This window comes from Dreissena polymorpha, chromosome 13 (genome assembly GCF_020536995.1).
Source record: "Dreissena polymorpha isolate Duluth1 chromosome 13, UMN_Dpol_1.0, whole genome shotgun sequence".
Lineage (NCBI taxonomy): Eukaryota > Metazoa > Mollusca > Bivalvia > Myida > Dreissenidae > Dreissena > Dreissena polymorpha.
Genome location: NC_068367.1, coordinates 3,508,406 through 3,528,547, shown reverse-complemented (window position 1 = coordinate 3,528,547; position 20,142 = coordinate 3,508,406). Strand labels below are relative to the sequence as shown.

At 34.7% G+C, this 20,142-nt stretch overlaps 1 protein-coding gene across 3 annotated transcripts in view; it reads right to left on the bottom strand.

Moving 5' to 3' along the window:
- The window catches only part of LOC127856380 (aladin-like), a 76,274-nt gene that overhangs the window by 28,844 nt on the left and 27,288 nt on the right, over positions 1 to 20,142 (bottom strand). For all 3 annotated transcript variants that reach the window (XR_008037991.1, XM_052392527.1, XM_052392525.1), the window contains exons 3-9: positions 19,547 to 19,727; positions 15,750 to 15,841; positions 13,827 to 13,873; positions 9,806 to 9,964; positions 9,043 to 9,126; positions 7,963 to 8,208; positions 7,447 to 7,507 (exon numbers count right to left, since the gene is read on the bottom strand). Coding sequence is in view for 2 of the 3 variants with exons in the window: in XM_052392527.1 (XP_052248487.1) it covers positions 7,447 to 7,507; positions 7,963 to 8,208; positions 9,043 to 9,126; positions 9,806 to 9,964; positions 13,827 to 13,873; positions 15,750 to 15,841; positions 19,547 to 19,727 (870 nt within the window). In the remaining variant the exon portion in view is untranslated. The remainder of the gene's footprint in view (positions 1 to 7,446; positions 7,508 to 7,962; positions 8,209 to 9,042; positions 9,127 to 9,805; positions 9,965 to 13,826; positions 13,874 to 15,749; positions 15,842 to 19,546; positions 19,728 to 20,142) is intronic.

Here is a 20,142-nt window from a genome sequence, read left to right as displayed (position 1 = left end):
GTGCTCAGGTGAGCTAAAAATACATAATACATTGTATTTGCATGTGGTTTCAATGGTCATTATGTAAAATATTGGTGAGGTTTAGTCTATCATTTCTCTTGTGTTTTCAAATGGTCTTTTCATGTACTAGTCTTAGATTCTAAGGAATGAATTCATTTGTATACTGATACCATAATTTCTTTTTTTTTAATAGACACAAAATTATTATTAGTTACTTTTTTACTTTTATTCAAATTATTCACATTAACACAAAAATGAATATTAATTAGTCAATCATTGATCTGAATAATGCTGAATTACATGGTTTTTTTATGACAACAAACATATTTAACACAAAAACATGTCATACCTGTGATAAAGGAAAGCACAATTTGTGCAACACAGCTGACTGTGGTCATTACAAAACATTTCTATACGTTTCGTCTTCATGAAGGTCACATTTTAGAAGGAAATCCTCCACTTCCTTGGACACTGGCCACTTACTTGTCAGTGATTTTTTTTGCCCAAAATTACAGCCGATATTCGGCTGCTTCTCAATTGCAAAAAATGACGTTTTTTCCCAAAAATTTGATTAAAATTTCCCAAAAAAAGACAACATTTTCCCAATAAAGCAAATAAGATTGCAATGTAATTTAGCAATAATTTCGAACGAGTGCCGATCGAACTTGTCCAGTCGTCGCCGAACGACAACTGACTTACGTATTGTTTCGCGAATTTAGCCGAATACGATTTTACGTTGCTATCCACATCTCTCTCAATATTGCGGAGGATACCGACGATAGTCGATTTATCCCGATTGTAAACGTCGATTTTTACACAGTCCAAGATGTAAAGATCTCACCAAACAAGTTACCTCCCCTGCTCTACTAGCCCAAACCCTCGTTGACTGGTCATTCATAGTCCCAAACCTTCCTTCATATAGAGACAAAACGTGCATGTTAGAATTTCATATACGAAGACTATTCTTCCACTTACATACTACAAGATATAGACTTTATAAAGAACTGTCTGGAAACTGAGGACTTCTTGGTTGCATGGCATGCGGTCTAGATACTTGTTCAGTGTTTGTAACGACTGATGTGTGTATATACGAACCCTGTGATGTACGTGTGAAAAAAATAACATGGTCCAAATATGGCCCCAACGTCTGTAATAACCCGTGTGTATATATGTGTACTTTACGATATACCTGTGAAAACTGTGCAATGACTGTGATGTGTATATATATGTACCTTGTGATATACTTGTGAAAACCATGTATATAGGAACTAGTGTGGTGAAGGTGTGATATTTATACATTGGACTTGTTCTCCCAGCAACCACTGGGGTTCACCATCTTCACAGTGAATGTGTATCACAGAAATCAGTGTTGGGAAATTGGTGTAAGTCTACCGGTACTCACAAAGTTAATGCATTTAAGATGAGTATCGTTCGAAAATGGAAAGAGACAAACATGATATGATTTATATGTTGGTGGATCTGTGTATAATCAGATTCATATGCATATTCTGCTTTATTATGTTTGTCACGCTTTACAGTTTACTAAAATAGCATTGAACGGAGGATGTCAAGTGCAAGATGTTGAAAGGTAAAGAAATGAAATAAATTATTTTAACTCCATTTAATACATCATTGACATAGCAAGACCACTAAAGCGTTTTTTTTTAAATATTTGTTAATGTTTTCACCATATGATATTTAATTTTTTTAAAAATACTGAATTAAATTCTTACTGTTAAAGAGGTTATGATTAAATGGTATATTTAAGAATCTATATAGATTCAATATGCATGTGGAAGGATATTAACTTAACATTGTCTTCATTGTAAGAACACATTAAATAAGCACTTTATAATATAAAAATGCTGTCAAACATACTTTAATAATTTTAATTCTGTTCTTATAATCATATTTATAATGTTTCCCAATTTCATGGTTTATCGCGCTAATTTTCCCAATCCAAATGGCACTGGCTGTAACAAAAAAAAGCAAAAAAAATCACTGCTTGTGTCTCCCCTTCCGAAAAAAAGTCTGTAAATGAGTCCGAGTCTTTAGACACAGTTGACTCAGAATAGGTCGCCATCTTGAATATTTAGTTTAAGAAAAAGAATACCACTTGACCTTGATTGGATGTCGATTTTAATATTTTCCAGTACCAAAGAAATACTGTCTAAAAAAACATTAAATGTTTATGTCAGGTTTTAAGCAACTTTATTTTTTTAATACAACAAACACCAGATAAACTTCTGATAACTTCCACGGTTTTGATTATTTTGATACAACAAGCAAACAGAAGTATGCAAATCTGTCTCATGGGTGTTAGGTTTCACCAAACCAATAATAGAACAGCAAGTTTGTATGTCAATTTAAAAGATGTACAGAACTTATGAAATCAGGTATTTTTCCTACTTTTTGGGAAGATAGCCCATGGCTTTGGAATTGGGAATTTTATCGGCATTTTCATGAAATTAGGAAAATAAATTCATTAGCCTTTTTATAAGAAAAGAAAAGTCCACTGATAAGGGAAATACTAAATTTGATATAACTCTTTAAAATCATTCAAATTAAAAGAACAAAATCATATAATACTTTGCTATATGTAATTGAATTAAAATTGAGATAAAATACGCATTAGACACTTCTTTCTAAAGAAAAAAAAAAATAAAAATTGGGGGGGGGGGGGGGGGGAAAATTGGGAATTTTTTGTCACATTTTGGGATTGGGAACATAGCCGAATTTCGACTATAAACTCGGGCCAAAAAAAACCTGGAAATATTTTCATATGCCTCAATACATTGATCCAATACTTGGGTTTACATAAAACACACTTTGTTGTAAAGAGTTTAAGAAAGATACCACTCATAAAGAAACCTAAAACTTTGTGTTCCTTGCTTTTATAAATGTGAGGTTTATGCCGCTAAAAGTGTGTATCACAATCCTAATGCTGATAAACTGTCTTGATTACAGATAACCAAGTAAAGTTAACAAACATTTTTATATTTGAAATAGTGTCCAAGTAAATAACAGAATTAGTTTTTTCAAAATGTTTTTTAAATATCATTATTAAACAAGAGGCCCATGATTGCCCTAGAGCGCTCACCTGATAGAAGCCCATGATTGCCCTGGAGCGCTCACCTGATATTGTGGTTTTTGGATACTATGACCCAGATTCAAACTTTACCTTTTTTGTTGTCAAGATAACCTTCTGACCAAATATCATCAAAATTAAATCACAAATATGGCCTCAATAGTGCTAACAAGGATTTACTAAGAGTTGACAAGGTAACCTAGTTAGTGGATGCACATTATCCAGATTAATACTCTGCATAGATATTGTAAAGATTAACATTTTGACCAAAGTATAAAAATAATATTGCAATCCAGAAACATTAACAGAAGAGAAAATCTTATTAACCCAAGTCTTTTATTTAAGGCGAGTGACAAAAAATTGCCTATACAATAAAGCACAATTCAAAACATAAAACATTAAAATGTTTAGAGCTGGGGTCACTGCCTTGCAATAGTCAAAGGAAAGCATTAAGGGCTTTAACCTTAAACATTGAATTGCGTCAATCCTCACACTAGGTCCAGGATTTATCACTGATACACAAGTGTAAATAAAAACAAGATTATTAGTTGAATTGATATCCCATGATAAATACATTTTTGTAGGATGGTTGCAAATCCCACGATTTATGGTAGAATCCTAGCAAAATAAAGCATACTTAATCAAAATTTGTAACATTTGACATCAGTGTATGACCTTGACCCTATAGACCCCAAGGGTCCACTGTGACACACAGCCAGATATAGGAGAAAAATAATCAAACGTTTTACAGAACACCTTGATGCATAGTGAATTACAGGCTCAATTATGAAGAAGTCATCTTTGACCTCCATGTGTGGCCTTGACCTTGCCTCTAGGGTTATGGGTCTTGTATGGGACTCAGCCCCAGATGATTGAGCAAACCTGTGATAAGTTTTCTGACAGTGGCTCATAATTATGTTATTGGAGAAATACAGAAAAATCTGATACAAACAGGGCAATTTCAAAATCTAGAAACATATCTGAGATATACCTGATAAGTTACATCAAACAAAACAACATGGGGAAATAACTCTCTTTTAAGAAAGTATATGATTATCGTTCTTGTGCATGATACTTCTCCTTATTGATATCAATGCATACATGAAGTTTCATGTTGAAATCTTAAATTGTTTCTGAGATACAGCCCTGGAAAGTTACATCCTACAAAACAACACATGGCAATAACACTTCAGAAAGTGTAGCAGTCTTCGAAATTAGCACACGCCCGATCGCCCGTGGCGAGTAAAATTACTGCCGGGCACATACAAAAATTCACGTTTGTGGCCCGCCGGGCATGTAAATTATTGAAGCCAATTGACAGTTTATAAAAAAAAAATCGTAAGCGGTTCTTGATATTTGCAGATCTATTTTTCAATTTTGCGAACAAACACCTTGCCGTAAGTTGTAAAACAATGAAATTCGATTGGTTTAACAACACACACCTGCTTGCACACGTCATCGTTTTTGACCGATGCAGTTCGGTCACATTCGGTTCTTATCGACGGTTTCTCTAGACATTAATCGAGAAGATGCTTTTTGAATCGATCATTTCAGTCAAGTAATACGCTTCCGTTTTTGTCAATGTAAACAAATGTCATTGTCAACATAGTCTTTGAGGCTATGCAGTATCTTAGGTATGTTCATGGGGCTAAGTCCGATAAAGCACTTCCAAAATAGAAAATTGACAATGATTTAGAGAAAAAGGAAGCCAAGAAATGGTACGAGGACACCAGAGAACGCTCTTTTCAAGAGCACTGGTGTAACGATCGACCGTCTTAATTCTAGTGACTGATTAGATGTAGTTGTATTCACTACTATTGAAACAAATGTTCTGCTTTACTATGTGTAGCATGTAAGTGTTAAAATGTTGTGATTTGTTATAATTTTGGTTAAAAAAGTTTGGGCATGTAAAAAATATGTTGGGCATGTAAAAATTCTTAAGTAACTGGCCCGACTGGCATGTAACTTTTCAAAGCTAATTTCGAAGACTGGTGTAGAGTTATGGTTCTTGTACATGGCAGTTCTTCTCATTAACATCCATACACCTATGAAGTTTCATGTTGATATCTCATTCTTATATAGTTCCTGAGATATAGCCATGAAAAGTTTGTGACATACAAATGGGCGTACTGATAGAAACGCCAATTCTTTATCCTTCTGCCTTTGGGAGGGTACAATTAGCCTCATAGCATCTTCATTCCAGTTAACAAGCATTTAATTGCAATTTAATTACTCAATGGTTTCATATGCACCAAGATGACAGAAAAAAAAAATTCTTACGAACGATAACATGAAGTCAATACAAATATCACCTGAATTCCTTCTTGTTAACAAGATTTGAGAAATTTGTATCATATAGTACAAGCCCCCACATCATCGTTAAACATGTAATTAAGAAACCATATTAAAGAGCCTAAAAGACTGATTACCTGGTAAGAATGTAAATGCAAATTTTAAATTTCTTGTTTTATATTCATCATAATTATTGTTTTATATGAGTGCCACCTGTTTATGTACAATTCTATTAAATAATTACAATCTGTTAACAGATGATAACATCAAAATAATGTGTGTGTTTATAAACCTAAATATTTTTTATAATGAATCAGGACTCCGAAAAGGCCAGGTTTTGTCATTATATTGCACAATTTTCACACGTCATATATAAATGGGTCAAGTAGCTATTTATGTTGCACACAAATACTCTTGCAAATTTTTTTTCCAGAATGTGAAAAAATCAACGTATATCAATTTTCTCTAATGTTCAGAGTATGAATCAAACGTTCGATTGATATGTGCATTCTGATTGGTTCAATAAAAAATGGCCCTACAATCTTAGCCTATGAATAAGGTAATGCATTCAATGTTTTTATCCATATTAAAGAGGATATGCTGTTTTCCATGATGGTGTTATCTGCTATAATAAAACCTTGATTGCAAATTTAAGGTAATTGTGAATGTCTCCTTGCAAAAGAACAAAACTAAATTTTGTAATAGGAAATTTGCGTTGCATGCTGTTTGAAGCCCTTTTTATATAACTGGTGATGATAAAGAAAAAATCTTTGACAAAAATTTTAGAGTTTAAGCGCCACAAAATTTGATGAAATCTGAACAATAATTTTTTAAAATTCATGAATATAATTTAAGACTTTGCTTGCATAAGATTGTATTAGCATTGTGTGCTGTGTCTTATGTGAATTATCCTCAACAGTGATAACAAGGTCTTCCTAATATTTGTTCTGTGTTTGCAGGAGTCTGGAAAGGAGCTACACTGTCTTCTAACATGACCACTTTTTAAAATGAAACAAGAAATATCTTGAAAAAAGATATATGGCGTTGATATGTCAATGAATGAGATCAAGGAAAGCGAAAAAAAATTCTGTGCAGTTCTCAGCTGCATCACACGCAGTACGGGATGTTACGCGAAGCTTTCGCGGCTTATTTTACATTATTACATATTGCTGGTCATAAACCTATAGATACAAAACAGAAAACCAAAAGAAGAATGGAAGTGAAATTAAAACATATGAGTCAACCGGCCACACGCGAAGTATCCGTATTTATAGGCGTTCTTCGAACAAACCTGTTTGAGTGGTTTGTCGGGCATTGCTATTTGATTTGATTATTAACAGTACCGAGAATCATCGCGCTCATGCTTTATACATTAGTCAATATGGTGGAATAATTCGTGTTAAATTAATCAAAAATAATATTTATCATTGTATTGTTGAAAACACATTAAGAATCCATTATTGACATACCATAATTATATTGCTGAATATCTTCATTTAACACATTTCTAGTCTAAAGAAAATTCCAGGTCACCTAGTTCACGGATAGCGTCTTTATTATATAAACTCTGACATTCACACACTGGCCGCGAATTGACCCGATACATCGCGGGTTGAAATGCAAGGCATTAAAGTGAGGCCTCGCTTCCACTGCTCTTTATACTTTTACATGTTAACATGTTGACAGGAATATGGAAGTAAGTACTCAATATGAGAACATAGCCTTAAAGTATAAACGCTTTTGCGCTGGTAATTCTCTGAAAATAAAAGGTGCACACACAAACTGTATTGATGTCAAGAATTGAGTGTAAAACTGTTTTACCTATTAAGCCTTTTCATTAGAGATAAAATTGTTTCATGCAGTAAAAGAGTGTTACAAAGACGGGGATATGTTTCCAATGTTCTGGTGGTATACTCAAATCAGTCAATGGAATAAATGAAGTGTATTCATTCGTTCCTAGCCGCGGGAAATTTTATTTGAATTTTAGTGGACACTTACAAAGGTCAGGTAAGGTGAAAAGCTGGCTTAATACAGCTACGCCAAAAAAAATATATATAGAGGCTAACCTTAACGTGTCCAGTAACACTGTACCATTTCTCACAAGTCCATGATCTGGTCTCCCAAACCCTGAAAGAATAGTAGAATCAAGTAAACAATTTGGATCACTGCAAATGTATGAAACGAACTTTATGTCAGAAATTGATTGTATCATGGAGACTTAATACAGATGCTTATGCAGCTTGTAAACAAAATTTACATATACACCTGCAATAACAAATACTTTAAATCTAGGATTGAGTGCAAAACTATTGTATCTTATATAGAAATGTGAAGGAAATACAACAATTTCACTCTTAACTCTTCAAATGAAGATAGAATTCTGTAAAATTACTGATATATGTTATAACTGTTCTGAACCATAAGAATGCCATTTTTTAAACGGAACTGTAATCTTGCTTCTTGAAAACTATTTTTCTCCTGGTAATGATAAGTAAAATCATCCAGCGTCATCAACTGGTCGAACAGGTTTATAGAACCACAACAATTTTTTCATCTACACCAGTCCTATGTTTTGAACCTACCTGAAAACATTGGATGGTGTAGCAGAGAACACTTTACTGCCATCGGGCGACCATGTGACCAGAGACACGCCCCCACCCCCATATCGCCACAGCGGCATACAGGTCTCCATGGCAACGGCCCAGGCAAGTATGGAGGCATCGACAGGCGAGACAGAAAGAAGCGTGCGTCCATCTGGGCTCCAGTGCACCATGGTGACCGGGCAGTGACCTCCACGTTGCAGCACCTGGACTGAACTGGCCGATGGTCTGTCAAATTAAGTGATTGAAATATGAAGGCTTACCAGAAAGCCAGAATTGTACTAAGACTGTCTGATTGTCTGCCAACCTGTCAATGCAGTGATTTAAGTTGTTGTTTAGCCATTACAGGCCTAAAGAGCAACTGACCATTATATACTACATGTTGCATTTGTCAATCAAGTTTAGGTGACCAATTATGCATTTATATTTCATTAACAAAGATAGCTCATGGTAACATAATCCAATCAGTATCTTTCCAACTTGTGGACAAAAATCCTTGGACAAAATAAAAAGGCAATCAATTCTAAATACCTGTAGTCCGTCAGGGTGAATTGCTTTTTTTTTTAAACCTTTACTGTACAAGTGATACATTGTGCAGTATTCATAAATACTTTTACACATCTTGCATGAAATGGTCACAGCAAATTAAATTTCTTCTTACAAGCACCAAATACACATAAAGTAACTCAGCAAATGATGTCAGACAATGTTAATTTTATTATTTATGGTTGTACCCAACGCTGTTACAAAATTGTTAAAAATTTGACAACTTATTCAGGCGTTTCCTGGCTTAAAAGGCAAAACGATACAAATAACTCAAGTATTACAATAAGTATGATAAATCAAGTGTGAGCATTAGTTTCAGCTTGGATGGCTGGAAACTAGATCATTGAAAATAAAAGAATAACAAGCACTAAAAGGGCTCTGGGCTTGTAGAATGTTTGCTGGGCAACCTTTTTCCAGGAGTTGGTAGCATATACGGACAACCAGCTATATAAAGTAAGTTTCAATCCCTGTAATTGCACTCTTTAACTTGATGAGATGGCCCATGATTTCACTGACCTGGTGGCCAGTGAGGTAGGCTCTATGTGCCATATGAGAACACAGGACTGGCATGCCACGGCTAACACTGAAGAGGAATTGGGTCTGGAAAGTATAAAGAGAAAAGGAAAAGCACTGAACCATCATGCCACTCTATGTTACACATTGGAACCTAAAACAAACATTTTAACATAAACAAAAAGCAAATTTACATAATAAAGTGGATTTTAGATGAGAGAATACATTAAAAAGCGAACCAGATAAACCCCAATTCTAGTGCCCTGTTGAAAGCCATAGTAGACAAACTTCTTTTTTAATGAACAATTTTACTTTTGATCGTTCATTATTAACAAGTTGTATCTTTACGCAAAGATTGCTTCCCTGTAATCATTTTACCAAATATGCAATACCATCGCACTTACAAAAAACACCATTAACAAAATGTATAGGAAATTAAAATAAGAACTTGAAATACAGTTTGGCTAAGCAATCCCACATTCTATTTGCTGCTAATCCTTAAACATACCGTCAACCCCCCCTTTCGCCTTTTGTTTACAGTTGAGCATACTAGGACATTACCCCATTTTGCGGATATCTATGAACCTAAATGTGTCATGTGTATCCTCAATAAACTGAGAAGCACTTTTACACTAACACATGCTTCAGTGCACATTTACTATACAATTTATAAAAGTCTGCATTTATGCTGATGTTAAATTTTGTATCTGGAGTGCTGCATAGCATTCATATTTTTACTGCCAAGCCAATGAAGGAACATTCTTACTGCCAAGCCAGGCTAGCTACATTCTTCTGGAGCTTGTGTTTTAGTATTGGGGTGAGATCTGATGCACTGCTGTGAACACGAATTGAGTCGTCTTGGAGCGCAAGGGCAAACTTCACTGTATGGGGGTGCCATGCAAACGCCTTCACTGGACTTGAACCCCTGAAAGATTATCATAGACTTTACAATATTTAGATAAAACCAATTTATTTTAGCTAGTATTTCTGAGAAACTCTTGAGTCTGTTTCTTTGGTAGAACCAATACTTGGTGTCCTAAGAGAAGATCTTAACAAAGCTCCCAGAGTGTGAAATGAACCCCAAACCTTATGATTGCTAAGCAGAAACAATGTTAGCTGTGTAGTGCAAAAATGGATAATAACTCCAGTATTAAAATGAGTATGATCAATCAAGTGAGAGCATGAGTTTCAGCTTAGATGGCTGGGAAGTAGATCATGGGAAAAAAACATCAAAAGGGCTCTAGGTTTGTAGATTTTTTGCTGGAAAACCTTTTTTAATGAGTTGGTAGCATATACAGGCAACCAGCTATATAAAGCTAGTTTCAATCATTGTAATTTCAACCAACCGAAACCATTTTCAAACTTGTCCAAGATATTATTGAGAAAAATCTTCTTACCAAGTTTCATGAAGATAGGACAATAAATGTGGCTTCTAGAGTGTTAACAAGGTTTTACTTAACTAGCCATACAAGGAAAAATCCCTCCCCCTTGTGGCCATGTTTTTCAAGCAACTGAAACCATTTTAAATTTATCCAAGATATCATTGGCACAAATCTTCTGACCAAATTTCATGAAGACTGGACAATAAATGTGGCCTCTAAGAAAGTTAACAAGGTTTTACTTAAGCCAAATTAGAAAAAAATGCCCTGACCCCTGGTGGCCATGTTTTTCACCAGACCAAGTTTTATGAAGATCCGAAATAAATGTGGCCTCTAGAGTTTTAACAAGGTTTTACTATAGCCACCCCCTGGATGCCATGTTTTTCGAGCAATCGGAACCATTTTTGAACTTGTCCAAGATACTGTTGGGACAAATCTTCTGAACAAGTTTCTTTTTGATGGGATAATAAATGTGGCCTCAAGAGTGTTAACAAGGTTTTTCAATCGCCCTATAAGGAAAAATGCCTCGCCCCCATGGGGCCAATTTTTTTTTTATAACCAACCGGAACCATTTTCGAACTCTTCCAAAATATCATTGGCACAAATCTTCTGACCAAATGTCATGAAGACTGGACAATAAATGTGGCCTCTAGAGTGTTAACAAGGCAAATGTTGACGCTGCACGCCCCACGATGGACAAAAGGCTCAGATGACCTAGAAATGTTTTATTTTACAACTAATTTTATTACCTTATTGAATGGACCTTTTTAACATCTCCTTTAAGTCAATGCCCATGAAAGTTAATTGCTTTCATTCAGGGCTTTTTCTCCTTTCTTAGGATATAGCTGTTTGTCACAAATTATAGAAATTTGCAACTCAAAGGTTCAGACTGTTAAGAATGTGTTGGCATGCCAAATATGAAGTTGCTATCTTCAATATTGCAAAAGTTATGGCAAAATGTTAAAGTTTGGGCAAACAAACCAACCAACAGGCAAACAAACCAACCAACAGACAGGGCAAAAACAATATGTCCCCCACTATAGTGGTGGGGGACATAACAAGAGCTGTCAGAGGACAGCGCGCTCAACTATTCGAGTGATTGACAGCATAACATAAGCCATCATGGGGAAATTGTTCAAATTATTCAATAAGGTCAAGGTAATAGTTCAGGTCTATTTTCCACAATCTATTGAACATTTGTAAAGACATAAAACAAACAAATAAGATTTTATTTCAAGTTTGATAGCAATAGCTTGGGTGGGAAGTTTGGACGGTCCTTCAAAAATAGAGTAAATAAATATTTTATTATTTTTGTTACCATGTTTTAAAGAAAACAAGATGTGTTTGTGAAACACAATGTCCCTCTATATGACGTTTTACCTTGAAGGATTACCTTGACCTTGACCCTTCACCACTCAAAATGTGCAGCTCCATGAGATACACATGCATTTCAAATATAAAATTGCTAGCTTCAATATTGCAGAAGTGACATTACATGAGCAATTTTGACCCATATATTTGACCTTGAAGGATGACCTTGACCTTTCACCACTCAAAATGTGCGGCTCCATGAGATACACATGCATGCCAAATATCAAGTTGCTATCTTCAATATTGCAAAAGTATTCATAAAATAAGCGATTTGGGCCACATATATTTGACCTCTGACCTTCAAGGATGACCTTAACCTAGACCTTTCACCACTCAAAATGTGCGGCTCCATGAGATACACATGCATGCCAAATATCAAGTTGCTATCTTCAATATTGCAAAAGTACTCATAAAATGAGCCATTTTGTCCACATAATTTTGACCTCTGACCTTGAAGGATGACCTTGACCTTTCACCACTCAAAATGTGCAGCTCCATGAGATACACATGCATGCCAAATATCAATTTGCTATCTTTAATATTGAAATACTGCAAAAGTGTACATTAAATGAGCGATTTTGACCCATATATTTGACCTTTGACCTTGAAGGATGACCTTGACCTTTCACCACTCAAAATGTGCAGCTCCATGAGATACATATGCATGTTAAATATCAAGTTGCTATCTTCAATATTGCAAAAAGTATTGCAAAGGTTAAAGTTGGCGCAAACCAACCAACAGACCAACCAACCAACCTACCAACAGAAAGGGCAAAAACAATATGTCCCCCACTACTATAGTGGGGGACATAAAAATATTCGTTTTGGGTTGGGTAGGGGGGGAGGTTGAGAGGGGGGTATAATGTGGGGTGCGTTCATTTATTAGACGATCTTTCAAAAATAAAACAAGGGCTGTTTGTAAAACATGCATGCCCCCCATATGGGCTGTCATTTGTAGTGGAATCCATTGTGTGAATAAGTTTTTTGTCACTGTGACCTTGACCTTCGACCTAGTGACCTGAAAATCAATAGGGATCATCTGCCAGTCATGATCAACATACTTATGAAGTTTCATGATCCTAGGCCTAATTTTTTTTTAGTTATCATCCGGAAACCATTTTACTGTTTCGAGTCACTGTGACCTTGACCTTTGACCTAGTGACCTGAAAATCTATAGGGGTCATCTGCCAGTCATGATCAATGTACCTATGAAGTTTCATGATCCTAAGCCTAATTTTTCTTGAGTTATCATCCGGAAACCATTTTACTATTTCGAGTCACTGTGACCTTGACCTTTGACCTAGTGACCTGAAAATCAATAGGGGTCATCTGCCAGTCATGATCAATGTACCTATGAAGTTTCATGATCCTAGGCCTAAGCATTCTTGAGATATCATCCGGAAACCATTTTACTATTTCGAGTCACTGTGACCTTGACCTTTGACCTAGTGACCTGAAAATCAATAGGGGTCATCTGCGAGTCATGATCAATCTACCTATCAAATTTCATGATCCTAGGCCTAAGCGTTCTTGAGTTATCATCCGGAAACCATTTTACTATTTCGGGTCACTGTGACCTTGACCTTTGACCTAGTGACATGAAAATCTATAGGGGTCATCTGCGAGTCATGATCAATCTACCTATCAAGGATCATGATCCTAGGAATAAGCGTTCTTGAGTTATCATCCGGAAACCATTTTACTATTTCGGGTCACCGTGACCTTGACCTTTGGCCTAGTGACCTCAAAATCAATAGGGGTCAACTGCGAGTCATGATCAATGCATGATCCTAGGCCCAAGCGTTCTTGAGTTATCATCCGGAAACCACCTGGTGGACGGACCGACCGACAGACCGACATGTGCAAAGCAATATACCCCCTTTTCTTCAAAGGGGGGCATAAATATAATTATTGAAAATAATTGTATAACACAATCTGGTTTTAAGTGCACAAAGTGCAGCAATCAGACAGACTTTGACTGAATTATGGGGAAAAGTGATGCCATATTATTTACAAATTATTAAAAAGTAATTTTACCAATGCTGCACACTTGAGTATTTGGAGACAATTTCCTCATTTGACAACTGGAAAGAAATAAACATGTGTATTGCGTAAAATGTATAGCAGACCAAAAGATTACAAATATTTTGAAATGTTCTGTCAATCCTACCATTTATTAATAATTTGGCTCATTCTTGAAGCAATTTTTTGTTTCAGTTAAATGATTGTGATCAAAAAGACTTAGTATTGTTTCTTTGTAAGGGTAAGATAATCTGAACGCTCCTTCACAATTAGCTTATTATTGTTTCAGTAACAGTTGAAAAGTTATTTATAGCTTCAAATAAACATCTCTTTAAATGCAAATTATCTAACTCAAATCTGTGTGACTTCTGCAGTGAAAACATCGAAACTATAGAACATCTTTTTTGGAGTGCAAACACATCCAGCCTATTTGGAATCAATTAGTATCTTTTCTTGAACAACAGCAACTAAATGTTAAACTATCTTTCTTAAATGTAAGCTTCGGAATTTACTCATTGAAATCAATAGACTGTAATAATATTGTAAATTTTATTCTTATAATGATGAAATATTTTATCTATAACATGAAGTTCAAAAAACAAGTACCAAATTTGAATTGTTTTGTCCATAGTCTTAAACTAAAAATCCAGATTGAGAAAGAAATAGCCCTCAGTAATGACACATTACAAATCTTTGAACAAAAATGGAATCGGATTCAATTCTCATTATGTTAGTCCACTTATATACATTTCACTCTAATGTTAGTTTATCTTTCTAAAATAATTTTGTATATTTTTTTCAATCTTATAAGATCATTGTGAATATACAACAAAACACACAAATCCAGTATGCTTTCTTCCGACTTTATACAACTCATCATTTTTCATTACTATTCTTCTGTTGTTCTTTTCTTTACGCTTTAAAATATATATATATATATATATTAGCATATCATGTATAACATGTCTAAACTTTATTGCTTTGTACAATCACTATGTTGTATGATCATATACATGTATAGATTGTATGTATGATATTGAATTTAAAAAAAAAAAAAAAAAAAAAACAGTTGAAAAGTCATTTTTCAGGCTCTTACTTACATGCATTCATGTTTCAGTATGAATGGCAAGGTCGTTTTCAACCCTTTTACATACATGCATTCATTTTTCAGTTACAATGGCAAGGTCGTTTTTAACCCTTTTACATACATGTAGTCATGTTTCAGTTACAATGGCAATGTCATTTTTAACCCTTTTACTTACATCCAGTCATGTTTCAGTTAAAATTGAAATGTCATTTTTAACCCTCTTGCTTACAAGCAGTGATTTTATTTGCTTTTATTTGTTACAGCCTGTGCCATTTGAATTATAGCGATTAGCGCGATTAACCATGAAATTGGGAAAAATAGTGCGATAAACCATGATATTGGGAAAAATTAGGCATTTTAAATTTGATATAAGTAACAGAATTAAAATTGTTTTTAAGTGCATGTTCAGGGGTTTTTCTAGCCATTTTGAAAAAGGAGTCTGGTCGGTTGGGAATGTTTTAATTGTTAAAAGTGGCAAATTTGGGAATTTTTGATCAACAAAAAGGATAAAATTAAAGTTATATATTTTGTAGGATGTTTAAATAAAAAGTTGAGATCAAGAGTTAAGAAATCATAAGTTTTAAGAGACTTCTTTTTTTTTTGGAAATCAGGATTTATTTGGGAAATTTCGGTCAGCATTTGGGGAGAAAACATAGATTTTTGCGATTGGGAAGCAGCCGAAAATCGGCGGCAAAAAAAAATCACTGACAAGTATTCATGTTTCAGTTAGAATTGCAAGGTCATTTTTAAGGCTCTTACAATTATTTGTGTTTTATTTACAAGAGCACAGTGATAATTAACCCTCTAACACGTATTCTAGTTTTAGTTAAAATATCAATGCAAGTGCTTACTGACAGATGTGGGAAGAAGGAACCATGAAGAGATCCAGTCAGTCTGGTCAGCATCAGCAACTTTTGGGACACGCTGCATATCCAGGTTGGTACTAGAGTGGAACAAGCGTAATAGACATATGAGCCACTTCATGCAAGAATGGGTTTTACACCATGTGCGGACAGTACAGCCCCAGATCAGCCAGTATATATTTTTTGCAGTTGGGTCTGGAGCTACCAATTCTGCTAATTAAATCAGGAAACTTTGGGCGATTATATAGCCCACAGTGTGGCTCCTGACCAGGGCCCGTATTCACCAACCGATTCTTAGACTTAAGAATAAAGAATAGACCTAGAACCAAGAAAAATGTGTTCAGTGTTTGAATATATACAGGCCTCCACTGGCGATTATGTCATTAACAAAATGTTTTGTATAAAAAATAATATAGGTAGAGATGTTTACTGCAGAGTTCAACTCAAAATTAAAGAAATTCTTGAATATTCTAATATAAAGAATTTTCTTTATTCTTAGACTTAAGTCTAAGAATTGTTTGGTGAATACGGGCCAAGAAAGCGGATGTTCAGCCTGGAATTGAGTTATGCTAACTCCATATGGCATAAGACCCGTTTTTGCATGATGCGAGTCATTTTAGCTGAGTAATACAGACGGATGGACAACATAAGGACAGTGCTATCTATATATGCCTCTCTCTCAGCATCAGTAGATTTCAGTGGCATTGAAACATATTAACAAGATATGTGTTTGTCAGAAACACTATTTCCCCTACTGCGCCACTTTGAAGCTATATATTTGGCCTTTGACCTTGAAGGATGACCTTGACCTTTCACCGCTAAAAATTTGCAGCTCCATGAGATACACATGCATGTCAAATATGAAGTTGCTATCTTCAGCAAAAGTTATGACAAAATGTTAAAGCTGGAGCAAACAAACAAACAAACAAACAAACAAACAAACCAACCAACCAACCAACCAACCAACCAACCAACAGACAGGGCAAAAACAAAATGTCCCCCACTATAGTGGTGGGGGACATAATTATAATGACAGGACAAAAACAGTCCTTATATATGTATTGCAATTAGAGGGCTTGTTAGCAAATTGGTACATGTATTGTTAATTTTTTATTCGTGTATATTTTGTAGAAATTAATCAAAGTGATTAATTACAATACGTGATATTTTATCTTCTCTGACTGGATTCAGCTTGAATATTTTAACGATTCTATCTTGACCGCCAAAACAAACTACAAGATTTATTTCTTAGACACAATTATCAATCTAAATCATTGTGGTCATTTCCTAATGTCAAAACTATCACTATCGAAAATTCAACCTCTTTCATACTTTCATAAAGAGCACTAAGTCTTTCACTTACCGTATATTCGCGGCCATAAGTCTACCTCGGCCATAAGTCGAGGGGTATAATGTGGCTAGAAAAACTTGGTTTTCTGCCTTGACTCTGCCATAAGTCGGGGGTAAATTTCCTCAATATCTCAGACATGTTTTAGTGACGTTTTAGTCATGGTTCTGAGGGCTTTTGCACTGGCAGTTGACATTTTTTGGGATATTAATAATAAGAATATATTTAAAACGAAACATTCAACGTTTCAATTATTTATTATCACGAAAAATATATTTTATTGTTCAAAATCATAATAACATTTCATTGATTATTTCGAACTTAATATATATTTCACAAATCAAAATTAGTTTCCCATTTAACGTAATAACTTTCAGCGTTTATATTATGAGCAGATATTTTTGTATTCAAATGTTAGTGCTATTGATGTGAAAATTCGTTAAAATCTTGAACGCAGAAATTCATTATATGGTCAAAATAATTGTAACTTGCTCTCAAAAACGCTTTCGCCATTATGTATGAAACACGTGAATTTACCAACACTCGCATCGCTCGCTATTCGACTGTTATATACATATTCGTAAATCACGAGATACCCGAGGAATATTTTCTGCATTCTGGAAAAACGTCTTATCTAATAATACTAAGCAGCTAATTGAAAGTAATTGTGTATTTAATATGTCCAATTACACTTTTAAATAATCCAGGGTGAGTGCGTAATATTATTATAATCAAACAATGAATGAAATCTTCACTCAGATAAGATCTATTTATTTACGAAAACGATTATGCATAAATTGTGGGACAGTTGTGAATAAATCAACGAAACCACACCTTCATCCAATCAAAAAATATACCATGTGGAGTTGAACAATAGCGATTGGTTAAAGGCGTATCCAACGATAGAGTAATTATTTTTGATTGGTCCGAAGTAGTTTGTAGCAGAACCGTTTTGCATATCATTAACGGATAACTATTTTTAGGCGTGACGCAATAAAGACAAATGATCAAAAGGATGCCAACACTACACTTTACACTTTGATCTTAGTCAAAAGGCCGAGAAGCGATAATTGGTGGCATAAAGACACCTGCATCTGTTGACAGTTTGTATTTACACGGATTAACTTTAAATGGGTACAAGTGTCAGCAGTCGATTTTCTATTGTTCTTAGCAGACAACGGACGATGTATCAATAGACAAATTGCTATGTATAAATTTCGCCACTTTACCGTACGTCACAAATGTTTAATATTTTCGAAGTTATTTTTACATGTTTTTATTTGGACTTATAACGAAGATTAATGAATTAAAACCCAATGTAAACATGCAGTATTTTGTTATCAGCGGACATTTAAGTAAAAGACGAGTCGCCTTTACCGTAAATAGTCATCATTCCTCCGCTTCGGAGATTAATTACTTTAAAAAAAAACGGCACAGAAATATGTTTTTATTTTTATTTTTATTTAGTACCTCATCCATAAGTCGAGTTGACTTTTAAAGTCAATTTTGGGAGCGTTTTTAGGTCGACTTATGGCCGCAAATTTACGGTATTTTTTCTTTAATCAATGTTCAATACAAGTTCCATTGATCAGAAGTGTTAAATTATTTGAAAACAGCAAGATTGACATTTCTTTTTCTTTCTGAACTAGGCCAAGTAGATTAATGTGGTTATGAAATATTATAAGGGAAGTGAAAATACTTGAATCTATGGGTTTATAAATCCAATATTCAAATATATTGGCATAAGGAAAAAACAAATATTTTAATATGATTTAAGCATTTGCAAGGCCGTAAGTTGTGTATCAGCTAATAGTCGTATCGCAATGACATCATCAAATTACGTTCATTTGATGGATATGTTATTTGTTATATTTATTTATTTTTCAATGTACATACAAAGGCCCTTATCTTTACAGAAATTTCAAGATATCCGGGCCTGAGCGCCACCTCGGAAGTAACATTGGCTTATTTATTAATGTATCTCAAAAAAGAGGTGGCACCTGTGATTAACAGCCATGATTCTTTTCCATACCTATCTTTTACATCAATATTAAATTTTAGGGTTCCCTAAGATTTATATCGTCAATTTTTTTTGGTCATTTCAATAATTTTCTTATACATTCAAATTGCATACTTATTCAAAATTAATAACAGCCATAAATTAAAAAGTACCTTTTTTAATGCATACAAGAACAGTTTTTCGTTATGCTTTGAAGGCACCTGTCCCACAGTTTAAGGGTATTCAATGCAAAAAGTCATGTCTAATAAAATACATGGGTGAAAGTGCAGACTTTTAAAAATACTGAAATCTGGTCGAATAATGATGATATAACAGTTTTTACTATAGTTTATTAAGGACAAAAATATGCAAAATACTGAAATCAGTATTAATACTGAAAACTTTCACCCATGTAAAATAGCCTTTCCTGATTCCTACCATCATGGGAGCTGTTGATAATCTCCTCCAATGCCCCGGGTAGGCCCATGTCCTGCCAGGCATGGTAGATCCGCTTGGACACGGTCTCGTCATGCGGCAGGAAGGCAGACTTGGCGTTCTCGCGCTGCGTCAGACTGCGAGTGGACTCCTTGGAGATTTGAACATCTGGGTACCCTTGGATCTGGTTTGTAGAGTTTGATTGTGTACATATACATGATTACCGTAATAACTCTATGTCTTCGGACACTTAAAAATAATTATTTTATTCGTGTCCGAAAACTTAGATACGAAAAATATTTACAAAATACAGGTGTCCGAAAACTTAGAGTCGAAAATGGAAGTGTCCGAAAATAGCGTCAATTGTATCAACGACTACCGGTAATAGCACGCGCTTGTAAAATACCATGCCGTATAGTATAAATTACAGTTATACATGTTTGCACTGCATTTTAAATAATTGTAAATGCTTAATTTATTTGATAGAAAGTTACTTCAAGGTTGTACTTTGACCAATGAGTTCAAAAATGAGCATGTGATGTACCGATACACGCTTGTATGAACTTTGTTTGTTCATTTCCGATAGTTGTTGTGTAACA